The sequence below is a fragment of the Molossus molossus genome, unplaced genomic scaffold (genome assembly GCF_014108415.1).
Source record: "Molossus molossus isolate mMolMol1 unplaced genomic scaffold, mMolMol1.p scaffold_m16_p_4, whole genome shotgun sequence".
NCBI classification, from domain to species: Eukaryota; Metazoa; Chordata; class Mammalia; order Chiroptera; family Molossidae; genus Molossus; species Molossus molossus.
Window position 1 is genome coordinate 3539135 of NW_023425377.1, and position 20411 is coordinate 3559545.

Below are 20411 nucleotides of genomic sequence, written 5' to 3' on the forward strand. Positions count from 1 at the left end.
ATTTGCATGCATTTTTTATTCCCACTCAGTTCATTAAGATGATGTAAAAGCTTATTGCAAAATCATACACAAAGTGCATAAGAAAATTTCATGCAACCTGTCAGTATCATTATAATGCAAAAGAAAAATTTTAAAGTCATTTAAAAATTAAATTGAAAACATAAAATTTGTCCACAAATTTGCTGAACTATGGTATAAATTTTTCTTTAAAAGTATAATTAACTTGCCCTGGCCGGTTTGGCTCAGCGGTTAGAGTGTTGGCCTCCGGACCAGAGAGTTCTGGTTTCGGTTCCCGCTAGGGGCACAAACTTCGGTTGTAGTTTGCCCCCCGTCCTCGTTGGGATTGTGTGGGTGGCAACCATTCGATGTGTCTCTCTCTTCCTCCCTCTCTCCCTCTAGCTCTGAGGATAGATGCAAAAATGTCCTCGAGTGAGGATAAAACAAAGAAAGTATAATTAACTTTATTTTGGCAATTGCTGTCAATTATTCATTATCTGAATTAAAACTGATTCAAAACAATTTAAAGAAACCTGTAGGACAATATTAGAGTTAGTATTACTCAGCATAAAAATCCAAGTATCTAGGGGAAAAAAACATTGTAAAATTACCAATGATTTTTATTAATAAACTGAGTTTAGTAAATTTTTTAATTTGCTTGTATTAAACTGAATAGTATCTTCTTTTTATATTGTCCTTTGCTTTAAGGTTTCAAAATCTGTTTATGTAGTAAATGTTTTACTAAAAGTATCTCCATGTATGATAAAATATATGTTTCTGTAATATACAAGGGGCTCATCTTTTACCAGTTAGGCCGTTAAGACCAATTAGCTAGTAAATACTAATATAAACAACTATAGATGATACTTACGCCGCATCTCATTAATGACAAACATCGGTTTAATAACGTCCCCAGGATTACTGAGTGCCTGGGTAATGTGTGCTTGCATTGTACACATCATACAAAATCCTTCTGCATGACCTGAAAGATAACAGATCATAATCCTCCAAATTAGTACAATATGACTCTATATACACATCAAGGGGTATTATAAACAAGGGGCACACTCGTGAAATGAAACAGTAGTAACAACTACCATGTGTCATGCATTGAACGATATACTTTTGTTCATTTTCATTTAATTCTCCCAAAACCTAACCGATAAGTATATACTGGTTCTGTTTTACAAAAGAGGAAACTGAAACTCAGAGTTAAAAATCTGCCAATGTCATATCCTGGCTGGGTGGCTCAGTTGGTTGGAGTGTCATCCCGTACACTAAAAGGTTGGAGGTTCGACACCCGGTCAGGGCATATAAGGGAGGTGACCGATTGATGGTTCTCTCACCCATCGATGTTTCTCTCTCTCTAAAAATCAATAAAAACATATCCTTAGGTGAGGATAAAAAAAAAAAAATCAGCCCAGCTGGTGTGGCTCAGTGGTTGAGTGTTGACCCATGCACCAACAGGTCACCGGTTCGATTCCCGGTCAGGGCACATACCCAAGCTGTGGGCCTGATCCCCAGTGGGGGGCATGCATCAGGCGGCCAGTTGATGTTCTTTCTCATTGATGTTTCTATCTCTCTCTCCCTCTTTCTTCCTCTCTCTCTAAAATCAATGAAGAAAAAAAAAAATTTTTTTTAAATTGCCCCACGTCAAAAAGTGAAGAGACAGACATAATAAGTCATACTCTAATTTCGAAGCCTGCAGTCTTAACTACTCTCTATACTGGAAAAATAAGTATATTTTTTCTCACACTACCATTTATCTCTAACAGTAAAAGAATGTCTCCTGCCCTGGCTGGTTTGGCTCAGGTTGGAGCATTGGCCCGAGGTCCAGAGAGACCCGGGTTCGGTTCCCGCTAAGGGCAAGTACCTCGGTTGCACTTTATCCCCGGCCCTGGTTGGGTCGTGCATGCAGGAGGCAGCCACTTGATGTGTCCCTTTCGCACTGATGTTTCTCTCTCTTTCTCTTCCTCCTACTCTATCTGAACAAAAAATGGAAAAATGTCCTCAGGTAAGGATAAAAAAAAATAAGAAAGAAGAAGTGCCCTGGCCGATTTGGCTCAGCAGTTAGAGCATCGGCCTGCAGTCTAGAGAGACCCGGGTTCGGTACCCACTAGGGGCGCATACCTCGGTTGCAGTTTGTCCCCGGCCCTGGTTGGTTGTGCGGGTGGCGGCCACTCGATGTGTCCCTTTCGCGTCGATGTTTCTCTCTCTCTTCCTCTCTCTCCCTCCCACTCTATCTGAACAAGAAATGGAAAAATGTCCTCAGGTGAGGATAAGAAAAATAAGGAAAAAAAAAAAAGGATGTCTCCTATACCGGGGACTGGAAATTTCTCTGTAAATATCTAGCTTTGTTGGCCACATAGAGTGGTCTCTGTTGCTGCTGCTTTTTTGTTTTGTTTTCACAACTGTTTAAGCATGAAAACCATTCTTAGCTCATGACTATGTGGTGATACTGGCATCTAGGGGTAGAGGCCACAAATGCTGCTCAACATCCAGCAAGCACAGGACAGTCCCACAACAAAGAAGTACCTGCTCCCAAATGCCAACAGTGCTGAGGCTGAGAAACACTTTCCTAAACTAAAGGCTGTTCAGAACCTGCCTAACAAAACTTTAAAATTCTCAAAAGGACCCAAACTATTTCCAATTAACATAACTGTGTCCCAGAACTAAGCTAAAAATGTTTACAGGAATAATATAATTTTAATAATCTAGCACCCAACAACGTAAAATTCTAAGCTAAGAGTACAAGGCATGTAAAGAAGCAGGAATCACTGACAAAGAAATAAAGTTAGAAATAAAAACGTTATGTATATAGGAACAAAAGTAAGACTTCTCGCCCTGGCCGGTTTGGCTCAGCAGTTGGAGCATCGACCTACGGTACAGAGAGACCCGGGTTCGGTTCCCACTAAGGGCATGTACCTTGGTTGCAGTTTGTCCCCGGCCCTGGTTGGTCGTGCGGGTGGCAGCCACTCGATGTGTCCCTTCACGTCTATGTTTCTCTCTCTCTCTCTTCCTCTCTCTCCTTCCCGCTCTATCTGAACAAAAAATGGAAAAATGTCCTCGGGTGAGGATAAAAAAAAAAAAAAAAAAAGACTTCTCAAAAACAACACAAGCCAGAAGACAGTAGAGTAACATCTTTGAAGTATTTTTTTTTTTTTATCCTTACCCGAGGACATTTTTCCTTTTTTTCTTTTCTTTATTGATTTTTAGAGAGAGAGGAACAGAGAGAGAGAGAGAGAGAGAGATAAAAACATCGGTGAGAGAGAACATCAATTGGCCACCTCCTGCATGCTCCTCACTGGGGAACGGGCCCACAACCTGGGCCCTGACCGGAAATCGAACCGGCAACCTCTTGGTGCATGGGTCGATGCTCAACCCCTGAGCCACACCAGCCGGGCTATTTTTCTATTTTTTTGTTCAGACAGAGTGGGAGAGGGAGAGAGAGAGAGAGAGAGAGAGAGAGAGAGAAACATCAACGTGAAAGGGACACATCGAGTGGCTGACAACCGCATGACCCAACCAGGGTCAGGGACAAACTGCAACTGAGGTACATGCCCTTAGCGGGAACCGTACCCAGGTCTCTCGGGACTGCAGGCCTATGCTCTAACCTCTGAGCCAAACCAGCCAGGGCACATCTTTGAAGTATTAAAAGAAAAATGTCGACACACAATTCTATACACCATGAAAATATCTTTCAAAAACAAAGACAAGCCCTTACACTTCTGGGCAGGTGGAGCAGAGGTACTTTTCCCTATTCCTCCCACTAAGTACAACAAAATAACCTAGACATTGTATATAAAACAAACATAAGAGGCTGCGAAAGGCAGAGAGAGAAACAGACAAGCTAGCAACCTGAGGACCCAAGAAATGAAATGGTGGGTTCCCCAGGTTTACCTTGTACCTCTTATATTCCAGACTTGATGCTGAGGAGGCCAGAAACCCGGGAATACCAAACAAATAGAAGGAACAAAGTCCCAAAGAAAGTTGGCTCTCTCTAGCCACAGGAGACCAGGAAAGGGGCAGCCCAGAAAAACAGAAAACTTTTAGACAGTAATCACTCTACTCTAGACAAATACCATAGAAAACCGGTGGCCCCCACCCAGATCCACGTCAGTAACGAGTAAGTGAAGATCCCAGACTTCCACTTGCCAGGCTGTAAGGAAGCACCCCAACTCACCCACCGGGGTACTGTTAGAGAAGGTGGAGTAGAAGCTCGAACTTCCATCCACGCTGGGTGATAACAGCACTCCCACCCCACGGTGTCAGTAAAGATCAAATAAGCCTGGACTTCCACCCTCACCCAGTAGTAAAGAGACAGCCCTCCAAGGCCCACTGGGGTAGTGTCAGAATCAGGGTTTTCCTCTCACCTAGTGATAAAAGCCACTGCACTGCCAGTGGAGACCATGTGGAAGCAGGGATTCCCATTCTCAACCATCTCTCATTCTCAGTGGAGGTTGAGCAGGGAACCTCTAATACTAATTACTTCCTCTGCCAGATGAGTATCAAAGAAAGCCAGCTAAAACAGACATTCAAGAAGATCCAGTGCCTTATAATACACGTGTGTGTATTCACCAGGTTTCAACCGAAAATCATTCATTACACCAAGAACCAAAAACTTCTCAACTGAATAAAAGGAGACAACGAACAGATGCCAACACTGAGAAAACAAAGATATTAGAATCATCTAACAAAGGTTTTATTTTATTTTATTTATTGATTTTAGAGACAGAGGAAGGGAGAGGGAGAGAGAGAGAGAGAAACATTGATAAGAGAGAACATCAAATGGCTGCCTCCTGCATGCCCCCCACTCAGGATTGGGCCCACAACCCGGGCGTGTGCTCTGACCAAGAATCAAACTGGTGACCTCATGGTGCCTGGATCAATGCTCAACCACTGAGCCACACCGCCGAGCTCTAACAAAGGTTTTAAAGCAGCCATCATAAAAATGCCTCAACAGATAATTACGAACATACTAGAAACAAATGAAAAATACAGAAAGACTCAACAAAGAAACAGAAGCTATAAAGAACCAAATAAAAATTTTATTAATAAAAAAATACAATAGCCCTGGTTGGTTTGGCTTAGAGGTCAGAGCGTCAGCCTACAGTCCAGAGAGACCTGGGTTTGGTTCCTGCTAAAGGCATGTGCCTCAGTTGCAGTTTGTCTCTGGCCCTGCTTGGGTCGTGCAGGTGGCAGCCACTCGATGTGTCCCTTTCATGTCGATGTTTCTCTCTCTCTCCCCCTCTCTTTCCCTCCCACTCTATCTGAACAAATGAGAAAGTGTCCTTGGGTGAGGATAAAAAAAAAAAGAAAAGAATAAAATAAGAAGCCAATAGATGAGCTAAACAGAACAATGGAGATGACAAAGGAAAGAATCAGTAAACATGAAGCTAGAACAACAGAAATCTGTTAACCTGGCCCTCCAGGTCAGGGTCACACGGGAGGCAACCAGTTGATGTGTCTCTCACATTGATGTTTCTTTTTTCTCTCTCTCTCCCTCCCTCCCTCCCCTCCTCTCTATCTAAAAATCAATGAAAAAAATATCCTCGGGTAAAGATTAACAAAGAAAAAAAGAAATTACCTAATCTGAACAACAGAGAGAAAATAGAATGGGGAAAAAAATGAACAGAGCCTCAGGGACCTGAAAGACTAACCAAAAAAACAAAAACAAACAAGTTAACATACATGTTATCAGAGCCCCAAAAGGAGAGGCGAAAGAGGGCTGCGCTGAAGAAGAATCGTAAGAAATGTGATACAGTAGTAAAGAGGCATCCCAGATTAGGAGAGCAGATTTAAAAACATGACTCAGGCCCTGGTCAGTTTGGCTCAAGCGGTTAGAGCATTGGCCCTAGGACCAATGAGTCGCAAGTTTGATTCTGGTCAAGGGCATATACCTCGGTTGCGGCTCACCCCCGACTCTGGTCAGTTATGTGGAAGGCAACCAGTAGGTGTGTCTCTCTCACATTGATGTTTCCCTCTCTCTCCCACCCTCTCTCTCACTCTATCAGAAAATAAATAGAAAAATATCCTCGGGTGAGGATTTAAAAATGGAAAGGAGCCGTGGCCAGTTTGGCTCAGCAGTTAGAGCATCGGCCTGCTGACCAATGAGTCGAGGGTTTGATTGCAGTCAAGGGCACGTACCTCTTACCTCGGTTGCAGTTCAGTCCCTGGCCCTTATAAGGGTTGTGTGGGAGGCAACCAATCAATGTCTGTCTCTGTCTCTGTCTCTGTCTCTCTCTTCCCCTCTTCTCCCTCACTCGTTATCTGAAGATGAATCGAAAAATATCCTCAGTTGAGGATTTAAAAAAAAGGAAAGGATGAAGACAAACCATGAAAACATTAATCCAAAGAAAGCAAGAATGGCTATATTAAAGCAGATAAAGTAGATTTCAGGGCAAAGAAATCTACCCAAGAAAGGGACATTATATAAGGGACCAATCCACCAAAAAGACAGCAATCCTAAATGTGAGAAATACATGAATCAAACTCAGAATTGAAAACAGATGTCAAGAAATCCACAATTGGCACTGGCTGGTTTGGCTCAGCGCTTAGAGCATCGATCGGCCTGTGGTCCAGAGAGACCCAGGTTCGGTTCCCGCTAAGGGCACATACCTTGGTTGCAGTTTGTCCCCGGTCCCAGTTGGGTGAGGGCCGTGTGGGAGGCAGCCACTCGATGTGTCCCTTTCACATTGATGTTTCTCTCTTCCTCTCTCTCCCTCCCACTGTATCTGAATAGGAAGTGGAAAACTGTCCTCGGGTGAGGATAGAAAAAAAAAAAAGAAAAATCCACAATTGGAGCCGGAAACCTTAACATCTTTCCTGTCAACAACTGATTAAATAATTAGAAAATCAGCATGGATATAGAAGAGTTCAACAATACTATCAGCCAATGGGATCTAATCAACATTTGTAGGACACTCCACCCAACAGCAGAATACACATTATTTCAAGTGCTCACAGAATATATACCAAGATAGACTATCTCCTCGGCCACAAAACAAACCTCAAAAAATTTAAGAGAACTGAAGTAATAAAAAGTGTGTCCTCTGACACAACAGAATCATGCTAAAAATCAGTGAGAGAGAGATAACAGGAAAATCTATCAACACCTGGAACAAGCAACACATTTCTAAATAATCCACGCATCAAAGAGTAAATTTCAAGGAAAATAAAAAAATACACTAAAGTGAATAATAATGAAAAGTAACATAAAACCTACAGCTAAGCCCTGGCTGGCTTAGCTCAGCGATTAGAGCGTCAGCCTGTGGTCCTGAGAGATCCAGGTTCGGTTCCCGCTAAGGGCACGTACCTCGGTTGCAGTTTGTCCCCGGCCCTGGCTGGTTCATGCGGGTAGCGACCACTCGATGTGTTCTTTTTATGTCGATGTTTCTCTCTCTCTCTCCCACTCTGAGCAAAAGACGAAAAATTGTCCTCGAGTGAGGATAAAAATAAAAAAACTTACAGCTAATTTCAAACTGAAAGCGTTTTCCCCAACATCAGAAACAATGCAAGGATGTTTGCGCTCTTATTTAACATAGTGATGGTATTTCTGGCCAGTGAAATAGGCAAAAATAGGAAATAAAATGCAAGCAGATAAGGAATAAGAGAAAATGTCCCTATTTGTATTTGACATGGCTATGCAAAAAAAAATCCAAAGACTACAAAAAAATGTCAAGAACTAGTGAGTGAGTTCAGTAAGGTCACAGGATTTAAGATCAACATAGAAAATCAAACATGCCTTTATAATACCTGCAATAAACATGGAGACCAAAATTAAAAATACAGTGCTATTTATAATCCCTCAAAAAAATAAAAAAATAAGGTATACGTCTAACAAAACAAGATGAAAACTATACAATGTTGATGAAAAAAAGTAAAGAAGACCTAAATAAATGGAGAGACATACCATCTGCACAGACTGGAAATGTCAATGTAGTAGAGATGTCAATTCTCCCTGAACTGAGATACAGGTTTAACCTAATTCCTATAAAAATCCCAACAAGATTTTTTATAAATATAGACAAGATTATTATACAGTTTATATGGAAATATAGCTAAAACAATTTTGAAAAAGAGTAAGTGGGTGGAATCCTTCTCTCTGATATCAAGACTTATTATACAGCTACAGTTAAAAAGACTGTGTGGAGGGATGGATACATACTTCAACAGAGCAGAATAGGGAACCCAGAAATAGACCCACACGAATATGCCCGGTGATTTTTCATAAAGGTGCAAGAGTAACTCAAGTGGAAGAAGGTTAACCTTTTCAACAAATGGACATCCGCAGACAAAAAAAACTAACCTCAACCTAAACCTCACACTATATAAAAATTAACTTAAAATGGATTATAGACCTAAATGTAAAATGTAAAACTATAGAGGGGGAAAAAAAAAAACAAGAAACAGGAGAAAATCTTCAGAGCTAGGCAAAGAGATCTCCAACTTGATACCAAAAGCACAATCCATAAAAAATAAATTGGACTTGCCCTGGTCAGCTTGGCTCAGCAGTAGAGTGTCGGCCTGCGGTCCAGAGAGACCTGGGTTCAGTTCCCGTTAAGGGCACGTACCTCAGTTGCAGTTTGTCCTCGGCCCAGGTTGGGTCGTGCGGGTGGCTCAATGTGTCCCTTTCATGTCGATGTTTCTTTCTCTCTCTCTCCCTCCCCACTCTATCTGAACAAAAAAATGGAAAAATGTCCTCGGGTAAGGATAAAAAATAAAAGAATAAATTGGACTTTACTAAAATTAAGAACTTCTATATTGTGAAAAACCTGTTAAAGAGAATGAAAAGACAAGTTTCAGATGGGGAGAAAATATTTGGAAACTACATGTAAAAGAGATTAAAAATAAATGGGACAGGTAGAAAATAAATGACAAGATGGTAAACTGAAACTCAACTGTATCAATAATCTCATTAAATAAAAATGGCATCCCAAAATAAAAGGCAGACACTCTAAACCTAGATTATAAAACCAGACCAACCTATAAGCTATTAGCTATTTATAAGAAAAACACTTTAAATATAGACACAAATAGGTTAAAGCTAAAAAGACAGATAAAGATATACCATGGTACTAACATTAATCATAAGCTCTATCTCAAAGTAGATTTCAGAGCAAAGCATATTATTTGGGATAAAGAGGGTCATTTCATAAATTACAAACAAGTCAGTTCATCAAGAGGTCATAATAAACAACAATGAGGTATCACCTCACACCTGTCAGAATGGCTGCCATCAACAAATCATCAAACAATAAGTGTTGGCGAGGATGTGGAGAAAAGGGGACTCTAGTACACTGCTGGTGGGAATGCAGACTGGTGCAGCCACTATGGAAAACAATATGGTGTTACCTCAAAAAATTAAAAACTGAATTGCCATTTGACCCAGTGATCCCACTTCTAGGAATATACCCTAAGAAGCCTAGAACACCAATCAGAAAGAATACATGTACCCCCATGTTTGTAGCAGCACTATTTACAATAGCTAAGATCTGGAAACAGCCCAAATGTCCATCAGTAGACGAATGGATAAAAAAGCTGTGGTACATGTACACAGTGGAATACTATGCAGCTGTAAGGAAGAAAGATCTCTTATCCTTTGAGATGGCATGGAAGGACCTAGAGAGTATTATGCTAAGTGAAACAAGCCAAGCAGAGAAAGACGAATATCACATGATCTCACTTATTTGTGGAATATAATGAACTAAACTAACTGCTGAACAAAATTAACCCAGAGACATGGAGGTGGGATACAGGCTGAAAAGCCTCAGAGGAAGGGGGATGGTTTTGGGGGAAGAGATGAACCACAGAACTTACATGCATGTACGCATGACCAATGAACACAGACAACAAAGCTGGGGAGCCCTGGCCGGTTTGGCTCATTGGTTGGAGCGTCGGCCTGTGGACCAGAGAGTCCCAGGTTCGGTTTCCACTAGGGGCACGTACCAAAAAGAAAAAAAAAAAGCTGGGGATTGGGGGGGGGGGAGGGTGTCAATGGGAGAAAAATGAGAAATAGCTGTAACAAAAGCAAATTAATAAATAAAAAATTTTAAAAAAAGATATAACTATGCAGCTGTAAGAAAGAAAGATCTCTTATCCTTTGAGACGACATGGAGGGACCTAGAAAGTATTATCCTAAGTGAAATAAGCCAAGCAGAAAAAGACAAATACCACATGATCTCACTTACATACGGAATATAATGAACATAACAGTCTGAGGAATACGGCAGACCCAGATACATGGAAGTAGGGCACAGACTGACATCCCTCAGAAGAGGGGGGTGGGGGGTGGGAAGAGATAAACCACAGAACTTATATGCATGTATACATAACCAATAGACATGGACAACAAAGCCGGGGACGGGGAAGGGGGTGCCAATGGGGTTACATCTGTAACAAAAAAATAAATTAATTAAAAAATATATATATATAGAAGTATAAATATATACATATTTCTTGACTACAATGGAATTAAACTAGAAATCAATAACAGGACAACTTCTGGGAAATCTCCAAACATTTTGCAACTAAACAACACACCTCTAAATAATCACAAGGGCAATTAGAAAGTATTCTGAACTGAATAAAAATTAATGCATGAATCCTGGCCAGGTTTTCTCAGTGGTTAGAGCGTCAGCCCACAGACCGAAGGGTCTCAGGTTGGATTCTCAGTCAAGGGCACATACCTGGGTTGCAGGTCAAATCCCTGGCCCCAGCTGGGGTCATGCAGGAGGCAAACAATCGATGTGTCTCTTTCACATCAATGTTTCTCTCTCTCTCCCTTTCACTTTCCCTCCCTCCTTCACTCCCTTCCACTCTATCTAAAAATCAATGGAAAGATATCCTCGGGTGAGGATTAACCAAAGAGAGAGAGAGAGAGAAAGAATAAAGAAATTCTTTTTAAAAAATTAATGCATGACATATCAAAATGTTTGGAATGCAAGTAAGACAGCACTTAAAGGAAAATTTATAGCATTAAACACTTACATTAAAAAGACTGAAAAATCTCAAGTCAAATGACCTAAGCTTCCACCTTAAAAAACTGGAACAGAACACATTAAATCCAAAGTAAGCAGGAGAATGGGGAATAATAAAAATAGTAACAAACATCAACAATATCAACAAAATATCAACAAGAGCCAGTTCTTTGAGAAGATCAATTAAGATGAATAGACCTCTAGTTAGATAGATCAGAGAAAAAAAGGAGACACAAATTAACATAAATAAGTAAGTAAGGAAAGGAAGGAAGGAAGGTAGGAAGGAAGCAAAAAGAAAAAAGAAAGAAGAAAATCACTAAAGATCCTACGTGAATTAAAAAAATAATACAACATTATGAACATTTTTATGCCAATACATTCAATAACTAAGACAAATTCCTTTAAGGACACAAACTACCAAAGGTCCCTGATGAAACAATGGATAACCTGAAAAAGCATGTATATATTAAATAAATTAAATATGTAGTTAAAAACCTACCCAGGAGAAAATTCCAAGGCCCAGATGGCTTCAATGATGAAATTTACCAAACATTTAAGGAAGAAATAATACCAATTCTATAGGAAACAGAGGAGAATAAAATGCATCCATGATGCCACCATTACCCTGATGCCAAAACCAGACAAAGGTACTATAGGTAAAGAAACTATAGACTAATATCCCTGGTTAACACAAAATTTTTAAATGTTTAGCAAATCCAGCCTGGCCGGTGTGGCTCAGCAGTTGAGCATCAACCCATGCATCAAGAGGTCACTGGTTCGATTCCCAGTCAGGGCACATGCAGGAGGGAGCTTATCGATGTTCTCCTCATCAATATTTCTATCTCTCTCTCCCTCTCCCGTCCTCTCTAAAATCAATAAAGAAAGAAAAATTAGAAAAAAAATTTTTTTTAGCAAATCCAATGACAATGGAAAAGGTAACACATTATGACCATGTAAAGTTCATCTCAGGAATACAAGTCTGATTTAACATTCAAACAAACACTCAAGCCCTGGCCAGCTTGGCTCAGCGGTTGAGCAACAGCCTGCGGACCAGAGAGTCCCAGCTTCGGTTCCCACTAGGGGCACATGCCACCAAAAAAAAAAAAACAAAAACACTCAACGTGGTAAAGGGTATCTATAAAAAAAAAAACACAAAACCAGCTGCCCTGGCCTGTGTGGTTCAGTGATTGAGTGTCGTTCTGTGCACCTTAAAGTCACTGGTTCGATTCCTGGTCAGGGCACATGCCTGGGTTTCAGGCTCCATCCCCAGTAGGAGGCATGCAGAAGGCAGCCAACAGATGTTGTACTTTCACATGGATGTTTCTCTCTATCAATAAATATATTTTAAAAAATAATCAGCTAATATCATACTTAAAGGTGAAAGACTAGCCCTGCTGGTGTAGCTCAATGGTTGGGCGTTGACCCATACACCAAGAGGTCACTCGTTTAATTCTCAGGGCACATGTCCAGGTTGTGGGCCCAATCCCCAGTGGGGAACACGCAGGAAGCAGCCCGTCGATGTTCTCTCTCATCCATGTCTCTTTCTCTCTCTCCCTCCCCCTTCCTCTCTCTCTAAAATCTATAAAGAAAATAAATAAATAGAGGTGAAAGACTAAATGCTTTTCCCTGAAGGTCAAGAAAGAGACATGGATGTTTATTCTTACCACATCCATTTAACACTGAAATGGAGGTCCTGGGTAGTGCACTACAGCAAGAAGAAGAAATGAAGAGCATGCAGAATAGAAATGAAGAAGTACAATTTTCCTTATTCACAGACCACATGACTGTCTCTATACAAAATCTTAAAGAATGCGCCTTGGCCGGTTTGGGTCACTGGGAGAGTATCCGTCCCCAGAACAAAGAGTCACAGGTTCGAATCCGGCAAAGGGCACATACCTCGTTTGCAGTTCGTCCCCAGCCCTGGTCGGGGTTCTGTGGGAGGCAGCCAGTTGATGTGTCGCTCTCTCTCTCTCCTTCCCTTCCTCCCACGCTATCTGAAGATGAACAGAAAAATATCTTCAAATGAGGACTAAAAAAAAGAAAAAAGAAAAAAATCTTAAGGAATCCTTTTAAAAAACACTACTGGGCCCGTGCACCAAAGGGTCATCAGTATGATTCCCGGTCAGGGTACATGCTCAGGATTCAGGCTTGATCCCTGGTCAGGGTCTCTCCTTTCCCCTCTCTCTAAAAATCAATGAAAACATATTTTAAAAAAAACACTATTGGAATTAATAAGCGAGTTTAGCAACGTTGAAGGATATAAAAGATCAATACCTCCAAATTGATTGCATTTCTATATTCTAACACTAAATAATCAGAAACTGAAATTCAAAAAATATTATCATTTATAATAGCTTCCAAAAAATAAAATACTTAGGGATAAATCTTATTAAAATGTGCACATTATATGTGTACACTGAACTCTAAACAACATTGCTAAAAGAAATTAAAGATCAACTAACTAAATGGAGAGGCATGCCTTGCTTGTGGGTCAGAAGACAATATTGTTTAGATGTCAATTTATCCCAAATTGATTTGTATATTCAACACAACCCCAATCAAAATTACAGAAAGCTTTTCTGTAGAAATTGACAAATTAAGTCCAAAATTCATTTGGAAATGTGAATAACCAAGGATGGCCAAAACAACTTTGAAAAAGAACAAAATTGGAAGACTTGCCCGACTTCACAACTTATATAGTAATCATGGCACTGTGTTATGGTGCCAAGATAAACACTAGATCAATGTAACAGAACAGAGAGTCCAAATAAGAGCCCTAAGTATATGGTCAAGTGATTTTTAATATGTTTTTTCTTTACTGATTTTAGAGAGAGAAAAAGGGAGAGGGAGAGAGACAGAAACATCAATGAGATGTTTTTGACTGGTCATATCCTGCATGCCCCCCAATGGGGATCAGGCCACAACCTGGGCATGTGCCCTGACTGGGAATCAAACTGGCGACCTCTTGGTGCATGGGTCAATGCTCAACCACTGAGCCACACCGGCCAGGCCAAGTGATTTTTGACAGAAGTGAAAAGACAATTTAGTAGAGAAGGGACTATATTTTGAACAAACAGTGCTGGAACAATTGCACATCCATATTGAAAAAATATAAACTTCAATCCATTTTTCACACCATAAACAAAGATTAACTCAAAATGGATAACTGTGACCTAAATATAAAAGCTAGTTAGGCAGATTTCTTAATACACCACCTAAAGCACAACTGGAATTCTTCAAAACTAAAACATGCGCTTTGAAAGGCAGTGTGAAGAGAATACTTTCTTCAGACTGGCAGATAACCTTTTCAAATTACGTATCTGATAATAGACTTCTATCCAGATAATATAAAGAACCCTCAAAACTCAACAATTAGAAAATGACCCACTTTTAAAATGGGCAAAAGATATGAACAGGTGTGCTTCCGGTCAGGATGGCGGCATAGGTAGGTAACCCCGGTATCTGTCCTCCCGCAACCACATCAAAGTTACAACTAAAGTACAGAACAACCATCATTCAAAACCGCCTGAAATCGTGCTGAACGGCAGTCCTACAACTATGGAATTAAAGCAGCAGCCACATGGAGACTGGTAGGAGGGGCGGAGGGGACGGGCTGCTCCCACACCCACGTGTGGCGGATAAAAATCAGGAGGACACCTCGGCTAGGAAGGTCCTTCCTGAGGACTGGGGGGGGTCCCCGTCCCACACCAGGTGCCCCACTCAGGGTTCCAGTGCCAGGAAGAGAATCCCCATCACTTCTGGCTGGAAAAACCAGCAGGAACTGAGGCTCAGGGAGGCTGAGGTGGCTGGAGCCCCAGGCAGCTCCTTAAAGGGCCCGCGCACGGACTTATCGGACTCGCTCCCTCTGAGCTCAGAGGGGAGGCAGCTCGAGGGGCGCCAGACCCATACAGGGAAGAACTGAGCTGTTGGCATTGGAGGGAGGGCGGGAGAGGGGGCTTTCTCCGGGACAGATGTGCTTTCAGAGGCCTTTGTTCCTTTGGTGAGCCCTTCCCGGGGGCGGCAGACAGCCGCCATATCTGGGACTCCAGCAACCTGGCTCACACTGGTGGCCCCGCCCTGGTGACTCCCTGAGGCCCGGCCCCACCCAACTTTCAGGCCCACCCAAGCTGTTGCCAGTTGCTTAACCATAGGATTAGCCTGTCTTGGATCCTGCTTCAGGTTTTCCTAAATTCTTTCAAACAAGCAGCATCTGGTCTCAGCTAGCCCCATACCTCTCTTAAGTAATACACAGAATCAAACACAGGGAGGCAGCCAACATGAGGAGACAAAGAAACAGGTCCCAAATGAAAGAATAGAACAAAACTCCAGGAAAAGAACTAAGCAAAATGGAGATAAGCAACCTAACAGATGCTGAGTTCAAAATATTGCTTATAAGGATACTCAATGAACTTAGTGAGAACCTCAGCGAACTTAGTGAGGGCCTCAAGAGCATAAAAAAGGACCAGTCAGAAATGAAGGAGGCACTAATTGAAATAAAGAATAATTTACACAGGTTCAATAGTAGAGTAGGTAAATCCAAGAAGCAAACCATCAATTTGGAATATAAGGAAGCAAAAAACACCCAATCAGAACAGCAAAAAGAAAAAAATCCAAAAAAATGAGGATAGTGTAAGGAGCCTCTGGGACAACTTCAAGCATGCCAACATTTGCATCTTGGGGGTGCCAAAAGGAGAAGAGAGAGAACAAGAAATCGAAAACCTATTTGAAATAATAATGGCAGAAAACTTCCCTAACTTGGTGAAGGAAACAGACATACAAGTCCGGGAAGCACAGAGAGTCCCAAACAAGATGAACCCCAGGAGGCCCACACCAAGACACATCATCATCAAAATGCAAAAGGTTCAAGACAAAGAGATAATCTTAAAAGCAGCAAGAGAAAAGCAGTTAGTTACCTACAAGGGCGTTCCCATAAGACTGTCAGCTGATTTCTCAAAAGAAACTTTGCAGGCCAGAAGGGAGTGGCAAGAAATATTCAGAGTGATAAAAAGCAAGAACCTACAACCAAGATCACTCTATCCTGCAAAGCTGCCATTTAGTATCGATGGCCATATAAAGAGTTTCCCAGACAAGAAAAAGTTAAAGGAGTTCATCACCACCAAACCATTATTATATGAAATATTGAAGGGTCTTTTTGAAGAAAAAGGTAAAATATATGAACAAACAAAATGGCAATGAATACATAGCTATTGACAATGGAATCTACAAACAAAATGAACAGGCAGAACAGAAACATTCTCATAGATACAGAGAACATTTTGTTGGTTGTCAGATGGGAGGGGAGTTGGGGGAAGAGGTGAAAAAGGTGAAGGGATTAAGAAGAACAAATTGGTTGCTAGACTGACAAACCTCAAAGAGAAGGGGGTTGGGGGGTAGAAAGAAATAAACCAAAGAACCTATATGCATAACCAATGGACACAGACAACAGTGTGAAAAAGGGCAGGAGAGGGGTGGCGGGAGTGGGGAGGAGGGGGTCAATGGGGGGAAAATGAGGAACATCTGTAATACATTCAACAATAAAGATAAAAAAAAATAAGTGAAACAAAAAAAAATTAAATAAAAAAATTTATTTATTTTTTTTCTTCTTTTTTTTTTTTATCCTCACCCGAGGACATTTTTCCATTTTTTGTACAAACAGAGTAGGAGGGAGAGAGAGAGAGGGAAACATCGATGTGAAAGGGACACATCGAGTGGCTGCCACCCGCACGACCAACCAGGGCCGGGGACAAACTGCAACCAAGGTACATGCCCTTAGCGGGAACCGAACCCAGGTCTCTCCGGACCGCAGGCGGGCACTCTAACCACTGAGCCAAACCGGCCAGGGCTAAATAAAAAAAATTTTAAAAAAAGATATGAACAGGTGCTTTAGCAAAGCAAATATATGGGTGGCAAAAAACTATACAGAAAGATGTTCAACATTACTTATTAGAGAAGTGCAAATTAAAGCAACAGTAAGGTATTACTATACAATACACCTATTAGAATGGCAAAAATTGAAACTGATCACCCCAAATATTAGGCAAGAAACAGAGCAAATAAAATTTTCATTCACTGATGGTGGGAATGTAAAATATCACAATCCCTTTGGAAAACAGTTTGGAAGTACCTTAAAGTTAAGCACAGGCATACCATAGGACAAAGCCATTCCACTTTAAGATATCAGCTTAATTTGTGATGTCCCAAAATGGGGAACAACCTAAATGTCCATCAACAGGTGAATGGAGAAACAAATGGTGGTACACCCATACAATGGAAAACTACTCAGCAATAAAAATTAACTACTGATACATGCAACAACATGAAATAATGTAGAAATAATTGTGCTGAAAGAAACCAGGCAATATGAGAATATATACCGTGTATAATCCCACTTATATGACATTCTAAAAGATACAACCTAATCTCTAGTAGACAGCCAGAGGTGGAGGGAATGAGGGGCAGAAAAGGGTAGAAGGGAGTAACTTCAAAGGAGCATTGGGAAACTTCAGGGGGTGATGAATAGGTTCATCATCTTAATTGTGGTGACAGTTTCATGGGTGTATATAAATGTCAAAATGCACCAAACTGGTATTTTAATTATGTGCACTTTATTTTATATCAGTTATACCTCAATAAAGCTGGGAAATAGAAGAGAGAAAACTACCAACAGCATAAAAAGACAGACACCTAATTTTGGACACAGGGAGCTTCTGAATTGTTGTCTTGGTCCTCTCTCCTGCTGTCCAGGTGCCAGGGCTGAGTATTCATCCACACCCTACTTTCATTAAGCACAAAAGTGATAGGAAAGCTGTCTGTGGGGAATGAATTATGGACTTAGAAAGGGAGAAAATTCAGGCAAATAGAACGTTCATTCTGTAACTTAAAACCTTTTGGCATAACAAACAACTCTAAGCAGTGAAACATAAGGTGATTTTCCTTTGGTTTCTTTAAATTTTCTGTACTTTCCAAATTCTTTACAAGCATTATTTTGCTCTTTGCAGGGTGGGGAGTGGGGGTGCAGTTTTAAAAGAACCAGTTTAAATTCTCCATTAAAAATTATTCAAAAAGAAACCAAGGGGCTTTTTTTCACCCTGATAATGAATAGCCACCTGAACACACACATGCAAATATGAGGCTCAAGGTAGATCAAAGAACAGGGAGATTTCACTTACAAAGGTTGAAGGATATTTACAGTTTGTATAGAAGGTCAAAACCTCAAAAAACAGGAATGTTCTAAATTTTGAATTCTGCTAGTCAACCACAGAGTTGGCTTTCACCTAATTAAGGACCATAATATGTTTGAACTGATTTCCTGCCCTTTAGGTTAAAAACTGAGCTCTCACATGCTGAAGGGAAAGTCCTTTATGAATTTCCAGGAGGCTGGGGGCAGTGACGAGAGGTTCCTCTCCACTTATAAGCCTGTAGATGAATCAAGCCTTACAACACAGAAGAGGCAGGATTTTTAATACTGCTTGTCCCAAGCTATTGGTGACAGACATTTATGTCATATTTTTTAGCAAGTACAGAAAGCCAGCAGAGGGTTCAGAAATGCCAAATGCTGATAAAATATGTTTGTTTTTAAATAACTTCATGGGTCAAATTAGGTGCAAAAATGCTTCTTATACAACCTGAATACAAATCTTAAAAGAGGCTTCCCACATGGTTTCTAAAAGAATGAACCTGCTGCTTAGTGGTCACAGAATTCTTGGCTTACATCCTCCCTTCATTTCAGAGAAGAAATGGAAGTAGGTTAGTATACCACAACAATACACACGTAACATAACACAAAACACTTACATGTCTTGGAGTGTTCGTGTGATAGCATGTAATTGGCGAGAGGTGGCGTGTACGTTAAGCACTGCAATGCTGCATTGGCAAAACAGGTATTGCCCAAATTCTGGAGCCCAGCCCCAACTCTATGAGTTTGTTGCCACTTAAGACAAATCTTCTCAGATGGAAAAAGAACTTTTTGTGGAGGAGCAATGCCATCACCTAGGGCTAGAAAAATAAAGAACCAATATTTAAAAACAAAGCTTTGCACGTTTTTGAAACTAAATAAATAGCAACACATCAAACCTGAATCTGATCAGGATTTTAAATCTTATTACCAGCTAACCAGAAACACAGGGGAGAAAGACAGAACTCTAGAATGTGGGAAACTCTAAGTGATTTAGTTTCTTCAATAAATTGAGAGGACAATGGGGGGCTGAGGTTACAAATGAAAAGAAACTTAAAAGACATCCACCAAATGCAAAGTACAGACCTTGTCTGGGTGTTGACATTTTAACACTGACTAAATTTTTAATATAAAATTGTTTTAATTTTTAGAAAGATTCAGATCTACACACTAAAATATTTACAGGTGAAATATGAAGTCTTGTATTTGCTTTAAAATGATGGGTAGATGGGAGAGGAGTGAGAGAGAGGTATAACTGGCCATGAGTTGATAAAGGTCAAAGTAGACTGATGGATACATGAGGGTTTATTATACTCTCCCTTTTATGCCTGTTTAAAATTTTTCACAATAAACAACTTTTAGCCCTGGCCGGTTTGGCTCAGCGATTAGAGCGTCAGCCTGCGGTCCTGAGAGACCCGGGTTCGGTTCCCGCTAAGGGCACGTACCTCGGTTGCAGTTTGTCCCCGGCCCTGGTCGGTTGTGCGGGTGGCAGCCACTCGATGTGTCCCTTTCACATCGATGTTTCTCTCTCTCTCTGTTCCTCTCTCTCCCTCCCACTCTACCTGAACAAAGGATGGAAAAATATCCTCGAGTGAGGATAAAAATAAATAAAAAATAAAAAATAAACAACTTTTAAAAAAGCCTGGCCAGTGTGGCTCAGTGGTTGAGTGTCGACCCATGCACCAAGAGGTCACCTGTTCAATTCCCTGTCAGAGCACATGCCAGGTTGGGGGCCCGATCCCCACTGAGGGGCATGTAGGAGGCAGCCATGTGATGTTTTCGCTCACTGATGTTTCTCTCCCTCCCCCTTCCTCTCTCTAAAATCAATAAAGAAAAAAAAAATTTTTTTTAACTTTAAAAATAAATAACACAATCTACAGAAAGTACAGGATGAGATAGTTCTCTATAACATGTACTGTGGATGCTTATATTCAGTACACCATCATCCTCTCACTTCCTGAGTCCTTACTATCTGTCAGGGTAGGTAGTGATGTCATCCCCATTTTACCAGTAAGGAACTAGGCTATGAACTCAGGCTGCTGGGCACCCCTATATACACTTGTTAAGTATACTACACACGGTCTAAAATAATTTTTTATCTATTGCTAATGACAATATTCTAATAAAACTCAGATAAAGCTCAAAAAACAACTTATTTAGGAAAGCTTAAACTCATCTATAGCAAGACTACTTTTTTTAAACATTTGCCAGTTCTTTGGTGCTACCAAAGATTGAGATGCCCAACAGTTCGTTCTCTATTG

The 20411-nt window shown here is 40.8% G+C and overlaps 1 protein-coding gene across 1 annotated transcript in view; it reads right to left on the minus strand.

The window, feature by feature from the left end:
* USP42 (ubiquitin specific peptidase 42) overlaps nt 1-20411 on the minus strand; it is a 52860-nt gene that overhangs the window by 20407 nt on the left and 12042 nt on the right. Inside the window, exons 3-4 of the mRNA XM_036240117.1 lie at nt 18771-18971; nt 869-979 (exon numbers count right to left, since the gene is read on the minus strand). Coding sequence (XP_036096010.1) covers nt 869-979; nt 18771-18971 — 312 coding nt within the window. The remainder of the gene's footprint in view (nt 1-868; nt 980-18770; nt 18972-20411) is intronic.